General features: G+C 43.1%; 1 protein-coding gene across 1 annotated transcript in view; it reads right to left on the reverse strand.

Moving 5' to 3' along the window:
* Positions 1-19092, reverse strand: part of LOC137368831 (thiosulfate sulfurtransferase/rhodanese-like domain-containing protein 2) — a 32890-nt gene that overhangs the window by 4324 nt on the left and 9474 nt on the right. Inside the window, 6 exon segments of the mRNA XM_068029035.1 lie at positions 3409-3524; positions 3851-3956; positions 8697-8822; positions 9215-9279; positions 9362-9383; positions 16394-16415. Of these exon segments, the coding sequence (XP_067885136.1) occupies positions 3409-3524; positions 3851-3956; positions 8697-8822; positions 9215-9279; positions 9362-9383; positions 16394-16415 (457 nt within the window).

Genomic DNA, 19092 nt, shown 5'->3' on the forward strand with positions numbered 1-19092 from the left:
CCCAGAACGGCTGGCATGACTTTAAGCACTTTCTTGTTGGGTTTTTCAAGTCTTCATGAATAGAAAGGCCGACGTTGCTTATGTCTTTTGCCATCACATGGATGATGGCATTACAGCAAACGGCAGGCAGGGCAATGTGGGACAGCACTGGGAGCCACTCAGATGGAGTGGGCAAGAGCGTCCCTGACACCACCCTCATGGCATCATTCAGCTACACATTCACGATATGTGTGTGTTGGCTGCTGAATGATGCGGTAGAGCTGTATTTTGCAGCACAGTAGACCAGGGCCACTGTTGCAGTGAAAAATGGTCTGGCTATACTCCTCCAGGATGTTCCAACGAGTTTCCAGACTAGGATCACGCTGGTTTTTGCTTTTTGGCTGGAGTTGATGAGATGAGGCCAATAGGTGAGGGTCTTGTCCTGGGTAACACTCGGTAATTTTGGGTGGGGGTCATGGGTAAGCCTCCTTCCGCAGAAGGAATGTTGAGTTCTTTCCTGGCTGCGTTATTATTCAGATGGTACGCCAACACAACAATCTTCTCTGGATTGGGTGCAGCTGCTGGATCCAGAAGTAGCATTCCAGTAGGGCCAGGTCATATGTGAGCATCCTACTTGCTTCCTCTAGTGTTGATACCTGCGTTAGCAGTGGTCTGTCATTGGCATGGATGAATTGCTACAATTTGGTGCAGGTATGCCCACTGTATAGATGTTGGAAAGGGTTGGTGCGAGATCCGACCCCTGTGGCAGAGTATTATTGAGCAGTTGCTCAGGCTAATTCCTCGCTAATCAACACTACCAGAACTGATTAGCTTGTTATTCATCTCATTGCTATTTGAGACACCTCATTGTGTGCAAATTGGTTTCCACATTTGCCTAAAAAGACAGCAGTGACTTTGTAATCTTGGTATCTGGGAACTTCTAGGATGTTCCAAGATCACTTTAAGCAACAGAAATGATCACCCCTCTCACTATTTCAGAAGGGTCCTGCAGAGGGATCCATTGCCACCTATGATTTTTCTCTTAAGTGTCAGTACTTTTGGGTCTGAATGAGAGATATTGTGCTCCACGGATCTTACTGAAATAATAAAGGAACGTTAATGATGCATGCCGTTATTAATGTGCAAATTAGCCTGCAAATTCAGGGGATTAAGAGACATGCCATAGCCTGAATCTCCAGAACTTGGTCAAATTATGCCGTTCTGCAGTTTGCTTTCCACAATGGGCGCCTCACCCTCAGCCTTCCCATTATTTTTAAGAACTTGCTGGATATGGACATTAAATATCCATTAAGCTTGCTGGAGAATGTTAGGACTGGACAGCATATGCACCTTTTTAACAATGTGATAATTGTTAATGCAATGCCAATCAACCTCTTTGGCCTAGAAAAGGAACAATTTAAACTCAATTCAGTCTCATTCCTGCATGTAGTAAATACTTAAGAGATTTTACAAAATTATACCTTAAATTTTTTTCTTCTCTTTTCTCTCCCCCTCTCAATTCAATCTTTATTCCTTTCTGTACCTGATTTGACTCTAGTTCACCCTCTTTCTCCATTGTTCCTCAATCCTTAAATCTTAACAGTTAACGAGATAGACAGTTGGTCCCGCCGTTCACTAAGGTGCCAGTTTCCCTTGCTGTGCCGTTGTAAACTTGCACAATCAGCATACATTTTGAGAGATGAATAGTGCAAACAAAAAAGTCGAACTAATGGCTTATGCCGTCTTTTGCACCGCTCCAGCAAGATTTGATAGGTTAATCTTTCAACATGACTCCTAATTGGCTTAATCCTGCAACAGATGTTTCATTTATGCCCTTGTAGTTCGATGTTGAGCCTTAAATTATTTCTTTTCTTTTTCATTTGTGTTCTTCCTTCGCTGCTGCCCACATACTCCAATTTCTAGACATTAAGTGGTGGCAGGCTATTTGACTGCAGTAGAATCACAATCAAACATCATCCTGTCCCCATCTGATGTCTATACATGCATATATTCCAGGAGGGGTCATATGAAGTATAAACATGGCTGATTTTCTACACTGAGGCCAATTATAGCATCCGATCACCCTGGTTGAGATCAGCTAACTCAGCACAGAATAGAGCATGAAGCTGGGCCCTCTGATATTGGGCGGCACAGCGACGCAGTGGTTAGCACTGCTCCAGTGACCGGGTTCGGTTCTGGGTACTGCCTATGCGGAGTTTGCAAGTTCTCCCTGTGACCGCGTGGGTTTTCGCCGGGTGCTCCGGTTTCCTCCCACAGCCAAAGACTTGCAGGTTGATAGGTAAACTGGCCATTGTAAATTGCCCCTAGTGTAGGTAGGTGGTAGGAGAATGGTGGAATATGGGATTAATGTAGGATTAGTATAAATGGGTGGTTGTTGGTCAGCACAGACTCGGTGGGCCGAAGGGCCTGTTTCAGTGCTGTATCTCTCTATGTTTTTATATGTGCAGCTCAATATACGACTTTACCAAATGAACCAATGGGAAAGTTGCACCCCATTTTGTTTCTTAGATCTCTAGCAGCTACCCAAACTAGGCACAGGAAAAAAAAAATTGGCTTGGATTAGATGATCTTTTTCAAATCATCTGGAAAAAGCGTGCTTAACTTGGCAAACATGTACAGAAGTTACAAGTGTTCCAGTCAGGCTGGGAACAAAACAGTTGTTATAGCTGCTCCTCAGCCATTTATCAATCCAAAAAGTCTGTCCAAGTGCAAAGCTCTTGACAAAAACTTTCACTGCCTATGGCACATTCTCCAAGGAGTATAATTTTCCGGAACTGTACATCCAGAAGGTCCAGCACAAAATTAACCTTTCCCTACACAGCCAGTTTTAGTGGAGCAGGCACTGGCTGCTGCAAAGTCTTGGCTTACCATGGCAATCCAGCATCAGCATTCCTAGATTACTGGTGCACTGAGCAACCAACCTCTGAGCAATTGTGTAAGATGTCATAGATTCATAGAGAAATAGAGTGCTGGCCCTTCAGCCCACCGTGTCTGTGCCGACCATCAACCACCCATTTATACTAATCCCATATTCCCTCTCACATCCCCACAATTCTCCTACCACCTACCTACACTAGGGGCAATTTACAATGGCCAACTTACCCATCAACCTGCAAGTCTTTGGCTGTGGAAGGAAACCGGAGCACCCAGCGGAAACCCACGCAGTCACAGGGAGAACTTGCAAATTCCACACAGGCAGAACCCAGAACTGAACGCGGGTCGCTGGAGCTGTGAGGCTGCGGTGCTAACCACTGCGCCACTGTGCTGCCCAAAATTTAAAAAAATAAAATGTCAGACTTTGCTGGTGTTCCCTTCATTTGCACGCTTATCATTATGATACACAGTATTAAAAAACATACGCTGTCAAATAATGGATTGCAAAATAAAAATAATTGAATAAAAACTCACCATTTTGCTCTCATAGAAGTTCCTGTAGTCCAGCAAAATGGTGTCTTTTAGAATTTGGGCATTGTTGGACAATGCTTCTACTTTTCTGTGGAATTCTTCAGGAGTTAAATGAATTCCTACAATACCATTTAAAAATAAGCAAAAAGCAATTAAGTTATAGCTGTGCATAACATTAGCACTGCGACAACAAAAAGCAATCAAACATGTATTCAGTTATACAAGATTTGTAAAAATGCCAGGAAGATCTAGTTTTCTAGCTAAATAAAGCCTATGTTTATTCAAGATCCTGTTTTAATACCAAAACTACTCTGGTACTCGAAATATTATCTTTCAAGTTAATAACAGTGCCACAAATTGTAAATGAACTGCAGTGCCATTTATGAACAGATTTTTAGTTACTAAAATATACCAGCAACCAATCCAGTATGGCTCCTTCACTTACCAGCATCTTTAGAAGAAACCTTCTCAGGATCCACTCCCATGGGAACAACCTTGTTAAAAACTCCAACTCGCAGATCTTGGAAACAGTGGGCTCCTCCTGCACTCCGCTTAGCCAAAAATGTTTATTGTAAGAATTGTTTTGTAGATATCAGAGATATGAACAGTGTGAATGGTTTTACATATCAATGCATGGAGTACAATAACATTAAATTTGGATTTACCATAATTGAATAAAAATAACACATAAAACCAACAGTGAACCAGAAAAATATCAGAGATTGCAAAGATGCAATCTAAACTCTTGGTTCAGAAGGTGGCTTCATATTATAAATTAAACCATCCTTGTTCACATAATGGCAAAATTGAAGTCCATGGATACAACATTGGCTAAGGTCTAAGGGCCAGAAAGCAGATAGTAGTGGTGAACAGTAGTTTTGCAGACTGGAGGGAAGAGTGCAGTGGTGTCCCCCAGGGGTCAGTGTTGTGACACTGCTTTTTGATATATAGTAATGGCATGGACTTGGGTATACAGGGCATAATTCAAAGCTTGCAAATGACACAAACTAGGAAATGTAGTTAACAATGAGGAGGATAGTAATAGACATAGACTGGTGAAATGCGTAGACACACGACTGATAAAATTTAACGCAGAGAATTGTCAAGTGATACATTTCGGTAGGATGAGGAGAGGCAATATAAACTAAATAGTACAATTTTCAAGGGGGTGCACTGCACTAGACTTTGACGTGGCAAAACAAGTTGAAAAGGCTGTTAAAAAAGACATAAAGGATCCATGGCTTTATAAATAGAGGAATAGAGTACAAAATCATGGAAATTATGTTAAACCTTTATAGAACACTGGTTAGGTCCCAAGTGGAGCACTTTGGCCAGTTCTGGTGACCACACTCTAGCAAGGATGCCAAAGCCTTAAAGAGGGTGCAGAGAGTATTTACTAGAATGGTAACACAGATGAAAGACTTCAGTTATGTAAAGAAACTGGGGTTGTTCTCCTTATAGCAGAGAAGCTTAATGGGAGTAAAAACAAGAAAAGCTGGAAATACTCAGCAAATCTGGTAGCACCTGTGCAGAGAGAAGCAGAGCCAACGTCTCTGACCTGAAACGTTAACTCTGCTTCTCTCTGCACAGATGCTGCCAGACCTGCTGAGTATTTCCAGCTTTTCTTGTTTTTATTTCAGATTTCCAGCATCTGCAGTATTTTGCTTTTATTTAGGCTTAAGGGGAGATTTGATAGAGGTGTTCAAAGTCTTGAAGGGGTTTGATAGAATAAATAAGGAGAAACTGTTTCCACTGGTAAAAGGGTCAGTAAACAGAGGAGACAGATTTAAGGGCGGCACAGTGGCGCAGTGATTAGCACCGCAGCCTCACAGTTCCAGTGACCCGGGTTCAATTCTGGGTACTGCCTGTGTGGAGTTTGCAAGTTCTCCCTGTGTCTGCGTGGGTTTCCTCCCTCAGCCAAAAGACTTGCAGGTCGATAGGTGAATTGGCCATTATAAATTGCCACTAGTATAGGTAGGTGGTCGGGGAATATAGGGACAGGTGAGTATGTGGTAGGAATATGGGATTAGTGTAGGATTAGTATAAATGGGTGGTTAATGGTTGGCACAGACTCGGTGGGCTGAAGGGCCTGTTTCAGTGCTGTATCTCTAAATTAAAAAAAAAAAATCTAAAAGATAATTGGCACAAGAACCAGAGGTGGCACGAGGAAAACAAAATTACGCAGTGAGTTATGATGACCTGGAATGCACTGCCAGAAAGGGTGGTGGAACCAGACTTAATAACTTTCAAAAAGGAATTGAATAGATACTTGAAAAGGACAAATTTGCTGGGCTATGGGGGAAAGGGCAGGGAATGGGTCTAATTAGATGGCTCTTTTAAAGAGCCAATACAAGCACGATGGACCAAATGGCCTCTTTCTGTGCTACATCATTCAATTATATCATAATCCCTTAATTAAGTGTCTATGATACACACAGATTAAGAAAACCTATTAAAATGCAAACAAAGCACTGAGATTCGTTTCTAGACAGATAGAATTAGAAAGCAGAAAAGTTACATTAAACTTGTTTAGGACCTTGGATAGACCACACTTGACAGCGTACTATGCATAGTTCTGCATAGTATTATTATAAACTATATTATTATATAGTATTATTACTATATTATTATATAGTATTATAAAAAAGAGGCACTGCAGAAGGTGCAAAAAAGATTTACACGGATGATACCAGAATTGAGGAAAAGATTGAACAGGCTGGGGTTATTTTCTCTAGGAAGTAGAGGACTAAAGGGGGTGACTTGATAGACATGCTTCAGATTATGAAAGTGTTTGATAGGGTAGATGGAGATGTTTCCACTTGTGGTGGAGACCAAAACTAGGGGTCACAAATATAAGACAGTCACTAATATATTCAATAGGGAATTCAGGAGAAAGTGGCATTTGCTACCACAAGGAGCAGTTGCGGTGAACAGCAAAGATACACTTAAGAGGAAGCTAAACGATTGAGGGAGAAAGGGAAAGGTTATGCTGATAGGGTTAGATGAAGAGAGTTTGGTAGAGGCTCATGTGGAGCAGAAACACAGTCAAATGGCCTATTGCTACACTATACGTTCTATGTTACCGACACACACACACTTCTAAACTGCTAAATATGCACATATATCAATCACATCGAACATGCATATTGTAAACAGAGGCAACTGGACAGAAAAACTTTGCTCAAGTGGTTTATTTTTGTCTGACCCCCATCTTACTGCACACTGCCCCCTCATGCATTATTGCACCTTGATATGTTGGGAATGCTTGCATGCGTCTACAAAGACACAGAAAATGTGAAGCGTACATATGTTGGGAAATGGGCATTTTTGTCATTTAGTGACATCAACAACTTTCAGGTCAGATACAGCATGGAGCAAAATACCGTGAAGCTCCCTCTACACTCGCAACATGCCCCAACACCAATCTCAGAAGGATACTCTCTCTGCACCAAAGTGAACATTTTAATTTCCCACACCTGTCACTCTTATTGTCCTTCTCAGTGAGCTTAACTATCTTGAGCCAATTTGTGCTAACCTTTTGGAAGTTCTGTTCTATAGGCCTGTGTCCACTGGGAACTGGATTGAGAACACCCAAATAAATTTCAGCTAGGGCCTTACAGTTGTCACCAAAGAAGCTTTCATCCAATTACGCAGGGCTAAATTAAAACCCAGGTCCCTGAGACCCAATTCCGAAAGTTTTTAAAAATGTAATTACAGTTGCTAGGACATTGTAAGATCAGGAAAGACTTTTGCAATGTCTACTCCAACCTTGGTCAGTCAGAATTACTGGCACACAGTTCCAGCCCAGTGATTTCCTGCTAAGTTTAACTTAATTTTCTACACAAGTTTCTGATGAAGGGTCACTGATCTGAAATGTTAACTCTGCTTCTCTTGTATTTATTTCGTCCACTCCCTGTTACTCTCCTACCTTCTAGCTGTTGAACTCTAGCACCCACTGAACTCTATTCCTTCCCATGGTTACAAAGGAAGCATGATTAGAATGGTGGAAAGACATTAGAAACTTGATGTAGAAAATTAAGTTCAACTTAACAGGAAATCGCTGGGCTGGAACTGTGTGCCAGTAATTCTGACCGACTAAGGTTAGAGTAGACATTGCAAATGTCTTTCCTGATCTTACAATATCCTAGCAACTGTAATTACATTTTTAAATAGGTGCGTTGTTGCCAGAGAATCTATCTACCTCATTGTTCTCATGTCCAAACATGAAAAAACCTTTTGTTTCTTCCACTAGCTTTGTAGCTGTCCTAGCTGACCTTGGTACCAAGTCTTCCTGCCACAGACCCCCAGCCTTGCTTTGTTGCTGGTAGCGTCCTCTTTTAGTTTGCATCCACCATAAAATCTTCTTGGACTAGTATTGGGAGAAATTGGCTTTAGGATTAAGAATCAGACTGGTCTTAGCGTTAAGCCTTCAACTTGAGTGAGAGCTGGGCATTCAGTTAGGGCAAACTTATTTTAGATGTTTGGTTTCATTTTATTGAAAACATTTTTTGTAGACAGGGAGGGGGAAACAGTCCTCAAAGTTGAACAGTATTAATAAAAATTCTCATCCATTTCAAATCAATAATTTTCAATATACACTTGCTGACTCAATTAGTACATAGGAACAGGAAGAGGGTATTCATCCCCTCAGGCTTATTTCATCATTCTACTGGATGATGACTGGTCCGTACTTCAACTTGGCTTTGATCCATACCCTCGATACCCTTACCCAGCAAAAATATATCGATCTCATTCTTGAAAATCTCAATTGAACCTTTTGGGGGACAATGTTCCAGATTTCCACTACCCTTTGTGTGAAAGCTCATTTCCTGATTTCACTCCTAAAGAGCCTGGCTTTAATTTTAAGATTATGCACCCTTCTTCTGGACTTCCCCCATCCTAGAACAGTGTTTATCTGTATCTACCCTATCAAATCTATTTTAAACACCTCAATTAGTTCTCCCCCTTAATCTTCTAAACTCAAGGGAATACAAGCCAAGTTTATGCAATGTTCTACAATTGTTAATGTTCAATAGAGTTTTTATCTAGTGAGTGCTGATTAAAGGAAACAGAGATCAAAAAATATACTTGAATTGCTGGAAATCATTCTTAGTAGTTCACTGTTCTACCAGTTGGACACTGGAAAGCATGAAAATATTGAGTTCCTTCTGAACCAAGTGTTGAAAAATCTTTTTTCATAAACAGGGCTGCGTGGATGACATTATTGTTCATGCTATTGACAAACAGTTTAGCATACAACTGGCAGGCTGCATTAAGCTGAACTTGATAACCCATTTAAACCTTAAAGTAGACATAGCTTGAAAGAGTGGATTGGATAGCGTGGTTTGAATGTACGGCTCAGTTGCTGTTTTGCATGCACCAACTGTTCCATTAATTCCTTCTTTAGAAATGTACACCTAAAAGAAATTTTATAATTAAGTTAAATAACAACACATATTCTGTAAACTACTGGTTAGCTTTCTATAACCGTAGTAATTTATTTTTCTCTGTCTAAACTTTGTCCCAATTTCCTTGTAATAGCTTTGTATGTTAATTTTGCCAAATCTGTGCCAAAACCAGTGATGTGCTTCTACTACCAGCAATCTGCTGTACAGCAGTACTAACTCAATTTCACTTTAAGTGACAATCAGAAGATCCCAGATATTGTGCAACTGCTAAAACCTTACTGATGTTTCCTAAAAGAGCATAATTATTGTGGTTACTCAGAAACCAGAGACAAACACGAGAAAAATCTTCAGTAATTTGAGGAGACGAAAAAAGCAAAACACAGAAGACATCCATCTCCTACCTTGCCTGTAAAGCGCAGCTGACGACAGAGTTCTTTTTGCCAGGTGCAGATCACTTGTGGCTCCTCTCATTACAATGAGTAATACAATAGGCACTTCGCCTGCTGCACTAGGAACAAACACATTTAACACTTTCTAGATGCAATAACCTAAACTACAGTATAAGAATGCCTTTTAATCTTTAAGAAAAAAAATCACAATTAAAATAAGCTAATTTAGGATATAATTTTTAAATACCAGTCTAGCTAGCTTTACAGGAGTACAAAGGAGCTGTTAATTAATAAACCTATGCCAGCTAGAGTACCGACTGCAGAATGGGAATTATTTGACTTGCAATAGGAAAGTTTAAATGCTTCCTTATTTACCATCCCCCCTCCACCCCAACCATGATGCTGCCCCTCTTCAGTGGCAACTAATTCTGAGGAACTGCGCAAGTTCACCAGCAACATTCTGCTGCCTCCAAAGTAGCCATTTTGAATGTGATTGCCTGGAAAATTATACTTAGTGGGCTATTCAAATGGGGACCCACCACATTTGAGCCAGATCCTGTGCTCATACACATTTTCAGCATATGTCACTAGATAATACTCAGGAACAAGCTCCCTGGCTGATTTTTGGTCCCTGTGGTCCGAATCCAGTTTTAGTGCTTTCTCTTTTCCCACTCTAGCTGACATCACTGATCCAACACACATCAGGGATGAACCTAGAGCTGAAGCTCTCCTTGCCCACACACTCGGATTTACATTTACCCACTCTCCTACCCTCAAGAAGCTCCCTACACCATTAATAGTAATTATCAGAATCTGTCGAGCAGCTTTAAACTCACTCTGCAATTACTAATATAGTACTGATTTTATTTGAGCAAAATCAGAAACAAACCAATGGAAAAATGTAAAGAAAGGACTGAAAGATGGTTAAAACTGTGTGTATGTAAAAGATTGGTTTTGGAACAAGTGCTATGTTAAGTAAGTCCCATTTGGAAAAGGCACAGCAACAGAAAAGATTGTGTGTGAGTGATTACTAATTAAAGCTGCAATATTTCACACAGCCTGCAAGGGTACAGAACAAATGTCATCCTCAGGCACAGCTACTGAATAAGTGAAATATGTTTTATCTGCTCCGAGCACAGCTTGCAAAGAACTACAGAAATATAATTCTACCAAACACCGACTGAAAATATGTATCGGCACAAAACTGGTCGAGTCTGTGATAACACCTGTTAGGCTGACTGATTTAGTAATACAGCTTTCTATACACAGTGATAATGGAGAAAAATCTCATCCTATTGCTTTCAGCCTTGGATTGTCCTGCACAATAATTCCGCCATGATTTTGAGTGAAAGCTGGCGATTCTTGGGTGGGAATCAAATAAAATGGGGCAGAGAGGCCTTCTACCAAATCCCTACCCCTAAAAATGGTTGCTGCTATTGTTCTCTAATCCACTATTCATGATTGCAGTCACCAAGCTGCTACATAAAAATGGGGCATAGATCTCTGGCAAATTCCCACTTCTACTCCCAGAGGACAGCAAGGAAGAAGGGCTAGGTATACCACAGTGACAGAAGACAGGTGGAATGGGTCCTGATGGAACAATGATGGGCGTTTTTGCCATTTCTTCTTTTTCCACCTTCCTGATTGCCTATGCTGTTTGGTTGGGCACAGGCAGAATCAATTTCAAATTTGTAAATGGCAAACTTTGGGGGCCACTGCAGCACCATGTGATAGCCCTCACCAGTCTGGCAGGCTCCCACTGAACAGTACTCAGAGTCTGCTATGAATACTGTTTGACCCAACACAAGAAACTGGACAGGGTCGCTTTGGGGTTGGAACAGGGGGTGGAAACCTCACTCCATTGCTCTTTTGGGAGCCAAACCATCCCTAGGTTTCAGCCAATGATGCTATTGATCCAGCTGCTAGCAGGTGTGCGAGAGTGGACTGAAGTGACTTGTTCTCAGATTTCCCTTGTGTCTCAATGAAGGGGACATTTATGTGTCCAAAAAACTGAGACTGTGACCTTGTCTTTAGGCAATCATACACCAGAATCTCTACATTATCAGTTTACAGGGCAGTATACTGTAATATCTGTAAGTTCGCCCACATGCCAAATGTTAGGATTAAAGGTTTTAGTGGAAAGCTTAACCTTAGTCAGTGCCTATAGGTTAGTCTCCAAACGAATACAAAGACCAAGCACGTGTTTTGTAAGTCAAATAGCATGTAGCCATTTCTTCAAAGGGTAGTACATGTGCTTATGCAAAATAACGCCCACTAAAGGATCCACTAAAGCCCTTCAAAACACTCCCACAGGGGATGCTGAGACCAAGTGGGCCCACATCAGAGATGCCATCGATAAGTCAGCTTTGACCACCTATGGCAAACGTGTGAAGAGAAATGCAGACTGGTTTCAATCTCATTTTGAAGAGCTGGAACCTGTCATAGCCGCTAAGCGCATTGCACTGTTGAACTACAAGAAAGCCCCCAGCGAGTTAACATCCGTAGCACTTAAAGCAGCCAGAAGCACTGCACAAAGAACAGCCAGGCACTGCGCAAATGACTACTGGCAATACCTATGCAGTCATATTCAGCTGGCCTCAGACACCGGAAACATCAGAGGAATGTACGATGGTATTGAGAGCTTTTGGGCCAACCATCAAGAAGATCGCCCCCCTCAAATCTAAATCAGGGGACACAATCACTGACCAACGCAAGCAAATGGACCGCTGGGTTGAGCACTACCTAGAACTGTACTCCAGGGAGAATGCTGTCACTGAGATTGCCTTCAATGCAGCCCAGCCACGACCAGTCATGGATGAGCTGGACATACAGCCAACAAAATCGGAACTCAGTGATGCCATTGATTCTCTAGCCAGCGGAAAAGCCCCGGGAAGGACGGCATTACCCCTGAAATAATCAAGAGTGCCAAGACTGCTATACTCTCAGCACTACATGAACTGCTATGCCTGTGCTGGGACGAGGGAGCAGTACCCCAGGACATGCGTGATGCCAATATCATCACCCTCTATAAAAACAAAGGTGAACGCGGTGACTGCAACAACTACCGTGGAATCTCCCTGCTCAGCATAGTGGGGAAAGTCTTTGCTCGAGTCGCTTTAAACAGGCTCCAGAAGCTGGCCGAGCGCGTCTACCCTGAGGCACAGTGTGGCTTTCGTGCAGAGAGATCCACCATTGACATGCTGTTCTCCCTTCGTCAGATACAGGAGAAATGCCGTGAACACCAAATGCCCCTCTACATTGCTTTCATTGATCTCACCAAAGCCTTTGACCTCGTCAGCAGACGTGGTCTCTTCAGACTACTAGAAAAGATCGGATGTCCACCAAAGCTACTAAGTATCATCACCTCATTCCATGACAATATGAAAGGCACAATTCAGCATAGAGGCACCTCATCAGAGCCCTTTCCTATCCTGAGTGGCGTGAAACAGGGCTGTGTTCTCGCACCCACACTTTTTGGGATTTTCTTCTCCCTGCTGCTCTCACATGCGTTCAAGTCTTCAGAAGAAGGAATTTTCCTCCACACAAGATCAGGGGGCAGGTTGTTCAACTTTGCCCGTCGAAGAGCGAAGACCAAAGTACGGAAAGTCCTCATCAGGGAACTCCTCTTTGCTGACGATGCTGCTTTAACATCTCACACTGAAGAGTGTCTGCAGAGTCTCATCGACAGGTTTGCGGCTGCCTGCAACGGATTTGGCCCAACCATCAGCCTCAAGAAAACGAACATCATGGGACAGGACGTCAGAAATGCTCCATCCATTAATATCGGTGACCACGCTCTGGAAGTGGTTCAAGAGTTCACCTACCTAGGCTCAACTATCACCAGTAACCTGTCTCTCGATGCAGAAATCAACAAGCGCATGGGAAAGGCTTCCACTGCTATGTCCAGACTGGCCAAGAGTGTGGGAAAATGGCGCACTGACACAGAACACAAAAGTCCGAGTGTATCAAGCCTGTGTCCTCAGTACCTTGCTCTATGGCAGCGAGGCCTGGACAACATATGTCAGCCAAGAGCGACGTCTCAATTCATTCCATCTTCGCTGCCTCCAGAGAATCCTTGGCATCAGGTGGCAGGACCGTATCTCCAACACAGAAGTCGAGGCGGCCAACATCCCCAGCTTATACACACTACTGAGTCAGCAGCACTTGAGATGGCTTGGTCATGTGAGTCGCATGGAAGATGGCAGGATCCCCAAATACACATTGTACAGCGAGCTTGCCACTGGTAACAGTCCCACCGGCCGTCCACATCTCCGCTTTAAAGACGTCTGCAAACGCGACATGAAGTCCTGTAACATTGATCACAAGTCGTGGGAGTCAGTTGCCAGCATTCGCCAGAGCTGGCGGGCAGCCATAAAGGCGGGGCTAAAGTATGGCGAGTTGAAGAGACTTAGCAGTTGGCAGGAAAAAAGACAGCAGCGCAAGGGGAGAGCCAACTGTGTAACAGCCCCGACAAACAATTTTTTCTGCAGCACCTGTGGAAGAGTCTGTCACTCTAATATTGGCCTTTATAGCCACTCCAGGCGCTGCTCCACAAACCACTGACCACCTCGAGGCGCTTACTCATTGTCTCTCGAAATAAGGAGGCCAAAGAAGAAGAAAAGGATCAGAGCGGAAAGCAGCTTTGACAAACCTGACACAGAAACATCGAAACATAGAAAACAGGAGGAGTAGACCATGCAGCCCTTCGAGCCTGCATCGCTGTTCAATACGATCGTGGTTGATTGTCCAAACTCAGTACCCTGTTCCCACTTTCTCCCCGTATTTGTTGATTCCTTTAGCCCTAAGAACTATATCTAACTCTTTCTTGAATACATTTAATGGTTTGGCCTCAACTGCTTTCTGTGGTAGAGAATTCCACAGGTTCATCACTCTCCGAGTGAAGAAATCCATCCTCATCTCAGTCCTAAATGGCTTACCCCTTATCCTCAGATTGTGACCCCTGGTCCTAGATTCCCCCGCCATCGGGAACATCCTTCCTGCATCTCGTCTGCCCAGTCCTGTTAGAATTTTGTAGGTTTCTATGAGATCCCCTCACATTCTTCTAAACTCTAGCGAATACAAGCCTAATCAACCCAATCTCTCTTCATACTGTCATCCCAGGAATCAGTCTGGTGAACCTTTGCTGCACTCCCTCCAAAGCAAGAACATCCTTCCTCAGACAATACTCAATACACTATACTCCAGATGTGGTCTCGCCAAGGTCTTGTATAATTGCAGCAAGACATCCTTGCTCCTGTAATCGAATCCTCTCGCTATGAAGGTCAACATACTATTTGCCTTCTTAATTGCCTGCTGCACCTGCATGCTTACTTTCAGTGACTGGTGCACAAGGACACCCAGGTCTCGCTGCACCTCCCACTTTCCCAATCTATCACCCTTCAGATAATAATCTGCCTTTCTGTTTTTGCCACCAAAGTGGATAACCTCACATTTGTCCACATTATACTGCATCTGCCATATATTTGCCCACTCACTCAACCTGTCCAAATCACACTGGAGCTTCTTTGCATCCTCCTCACAGCTCCCACTCCCATCCAGTTTTGTGTCATCTGCAAACTTGGATATATTGCATTTAATTCCCTCATCTATATCATTAATATATATTGTGAATAGCTGGGGTCCTAGCACCGATCCCTGCTGTACCCCACTAGTCACTGCCTGCCACTTGGAAAAAGATCTGTTTATTCCTACTCTTTGTTTCCCGTCTGCCAACGGTTATCCATTTCAGTTCCATACCCCCAATCCCATGTGCTTTAATTTTGCACGCTAATCTCTTATGGGGGACCTTATCGAAAGCCTTCTGGAAGTCCAAATACACCACATCCACTGGTTCTCCTTTATCTATTCTAATAGTTATATCCTCAAAAAATGTCAGTAGATGTGTCAAGCATGATTTCCCTTTCGTAAAATCCATGTTGACTTTGTCCGATCATGTTATTGTTTTCCAAGTGCTCTGCTATCACATCTTTTATTACGGACTCTAGCATTTTCCGCACTACTGATGTTAGGCTAACCAGTCTATAATCCCCTGTTTTCTCTCTGCCTCCTTTTTTAAATAGTGGTGTTACATTAGCTACCCTCCAATCCATGTTTCACTAACTGGGCTATCAGGGAGCAGTGAGCTTGCTGTATTAAGAACGTTGACTAAGCAGGATTATAGAAAGATGAAGCTAAGAACTTAACTGTTTACAGCTAAAGATATCATTTACCATCATCTGAATTTGTTTCGTGCTCCGAGGGTAGTATGATGCACAGAATATTTACTGTAACTAACAGCCATTTTAAAATTAATTCCAGGATTTTTCTTTTCTACAACAAAAACTTGCCTTACCTCTGTTGTTACGGACAGTGGGGAGATGGTGTAGATGGATTCCACTTTCCACCTCTCAATTAACCGGGACAGTGTTTAAAAAATATTATTTTAGTCCAAAAGTGTTTTACTGATCAAATAACTTTCATTAATTAATGAAATTCTGCAATTGAAATCTTGTCAGTAATGGTGACCATGAAACTACCATTGATTGTCATAAAACCCAGCTGGTTCACTAATGTCCTTACCTGGTCTGGCCGACATGTGACTAGACCGACAGCAATGTGCTTGACTCTTATCTGCCCTCTGAAATGGCCTAGCAAGCCATTCAATTGTACAAAACTGCTACACAAAAGCTGAAAAGGAATAAAACTGTACAGAACACCTGGCATCGACCTTGGCACCGGAAACAACAACAGCAAGCCCAGCTCTGTCGACCCTGCAAAGTCCTCCTTATGAACATCTGGCAGCTTATGGCAAAATTGGGAGAGCTGTCCCACAGACTAGTCAAGCAACAGCCTGACATAGTCATACTCACAGAAACATAAATTACATCCAATGTCCCAGACACAACCATCTACATTGCTGGTAATGTCTCGTCCCAATGGCAGGTGGCAGCACAGTAGTACACAGTCGAGAGGGAATTGCCCTGTGAGTCCTCAACATTGACTCTGGACCCCATGATGTCTCATGGCATCAGGTCAAACATGGGCAAGAAAATCTCCTGCTGATTACCACCTACTGTTCCCCCACCCCCAGCTGACGAATCAGTGCTTCGCCATGTTAAACATCACTTGGAAGAAGCACTGAGGCGGCAAGGGCACAATGCACTCTGGGTGAGGGACTTCAATGTTCATTACCAAGAGTGGCTCAGTAGCACCACTACTGACCATGTGGGTGAGTCCTGAAAGACATATCTGCCAGACTGGGCCTGTGGCAGGTGGTGAGGGAACCAAGAGAGGAAAACCTGCTAGACCTTGTCCTCACCAAGCTACCCGTCGCAGACACAACTGTTCGTGACAGTATTGGTAGGAGTGAACACCGCACAATCCTTCTGAAAGCCAAGTCCTGTCTTCACGTTGAGGAAACCCTCCATCATGTTGTGTGGCACCACCACCTTGCGAAATGGGATAGTTTCAGAACTGATCTGGCAGCTCAAAACTGGGCCTAAGTCGATGCCAGGTGATGCACTGTGAACCATCAACAACGGCAGAATTGTATTCAAACACAACGTTAGGGCCCAGCATATCCCTCACTCTACTATTACCATCAAGCCTGGTTCAGTGAGCAGTGCAGGACAGCATGCCAGGAGTAGCACCAGGATATACCTAAAAATGAGGTGTCAACCCGGTGAAGCTACAAGACAGGATTACTTGTATGCTGTTTCCATTGTTTGTCATACAATAGACAGAGCTAAGCAATCCCACAACCAACGGATCAGATCCAAAGCTCTGCAGTCCTGTCACATCCAGTCGTGAATGGTGGTGGACAATTAAACAATTAACAGGAGGAGGAGGCTCCACACATATCCCTGTCCTCAAAGATGGGGGAACCCAGCACACCAGTGCAAAGGAAAAGGCTGAAGCATTCGTAACCATCTCCAGCCAGAACTGCCGAGTGAATGATCCATCTCTCTGCCTCCTCCTGAGGTCCCCAGCTTCACAGATTCACTCCACGTGATATCAAGAAATGGCTGAAGGCACTGGATACTGCAAAGGCTATGGGTCCTGACAACATTCCGGCTGTAGTCCTGAAGACTTGTGCTCCAGAACTAGCCGCGCCCCTAGCCAAGCTGTTTCAGGACAGCTACAATACACCCGACAATATGGAAAATTGCCCAGGTACGTCCTATCCATTAAAATCTGGACAAATCCAATCCAGCCAATTACCATCCCATCATGGCTGATCATCCACTTCAATGCTGTTTTCCCCACAGTATCTTCCTAGCCCCTTATGTCATTTGTATTTAGAAATCTGTCAATCTCTGCTTTAAAGATATTCAATGATTGAGCTTCCACAGCCCTCTGGGGTAAAGAATTCCAAAGATTCACAACCCTCTCAGTAAAGAAATTTCTCCTCATCTCTGTCCTACATAGCTTCCCCCTTATTTTGAAATTGTGTCCCCTGGTTCTAGACTCCCCAACCAGGGAAACATCTTAGCTGCATTTACCCTGTCTATCCCTTTTAAGTATTTTGTAGGTTTCAATGAGATCACCTCTCATTCTTTGAAATTCTAGAGAATACAGGCCCAGTTTCCCCAATCTCTCTTCATAGGACAGTCTCGCCATCCCGGGAACAAGTCTGGTGAACCTTCGTTGCACTCCCTCTATGGCAATAATACTTTTCCTAAGATGACCAAAACTGCACACACTACTCCAGGTGCAGTCTAACCAAGGTTCTATACAATTGAAGCAAGATTTCACTACTCCTGTACTCAAATCTTCTTGTGATAAAGGCTAACATACCATTAGATTTCTTAATTACTGCACCTGCATGTTAGCTTTGAGCGACTTATTGACAAGGTCACCCAGGTCACTTTGTACATCTACACTTTCTAATGTCTTACCATTTAAGAAATACTCTGCAAATCTATTCCTCCTCCCAAAGTGGATAACTTCTAATTTTTCCACATTATATTCCATCTGCCACATTCTTGCCCACTCACTAAGTCTGTCCAAATCCCCTTAAAGCCGCTTTGCATCTTTCTCACAACACACATTCCCACTTAGTTTTGTGACATCAGCAAAGTGATGGAAGGTGTCACCGACTGTGCTATCAAGCGCCACTTGACAATAACCTGCTCACCGATGCTCAGTTTGGGTTCTGTCAGGAGCACTTGGCTCTCGACCATTCTTCCTCTAGTGTGGCGACCAGAACTGTACACAGTACTCCAGCTGTGGCCTAACTAGCATTTTATACAACTCCATCATAACCTCCCTGCTCTTATATTCTATGCCTCAGCTAATAAAGGCAAGTATCCCATATCTCTTCCTAACCACCTTATCTACCTGTGCTGCTGCCTTCGGTGATCTATGAACAAGTACATCAAGGTCCCTCTTTAGTTCCTAGGGTCCTACCACCCATTGCCTTGCCTTGTTAGTCCTCCCAAAATGCATCACCTCACACTTCTCAGGATTAAATTCCATTTGCCACTGCTCTGCCCATCTATATTGCACTGTAAATCTAAGGCTTTCCTCACTATTTACGACACCACCAATTTTCGTGTCATCTACATCTGCAAACTTACTGTTCATACCTCCTATATTCACATTGAAATCATTAATGTACACTACAAACAGCAAGGGTCCCAGCACAGATCTCTGCATTGCACCACTAGTCACAGGCTTCCACTGGCAAAAGCAACCCTCGACCATCACCCTCTGCCACTAAGCCAATTTTGGATCCAATTTGCCCTGGAATCCATATGCTCTTACCTTCTTAACCAATCTCCCATGCAGGACCTTGTCAAAAGCCTTACTGAAGTCCATGTAGACTACATCAACTGCTTTACCCACATCTACACACCTAGTCACCTCCTCGAAAAATTCAATCAAATTTG

The sequence above is a fragment of the Heterodontus francisci genome, chromosome 4 (assembly GCF_036365525.1).
Source record: "Heterodontus francisci isolate sHetFra1 chromosome 4, sHetFra1.hap1, whole genome shotgun sequence".
Lineage (NCBI taxonomy): Eukaryota > Metazoa > Chordata > Chondrichthyes > Heterodontiformes > Heterodontidae > Heterodontus > Heterodontus francisci.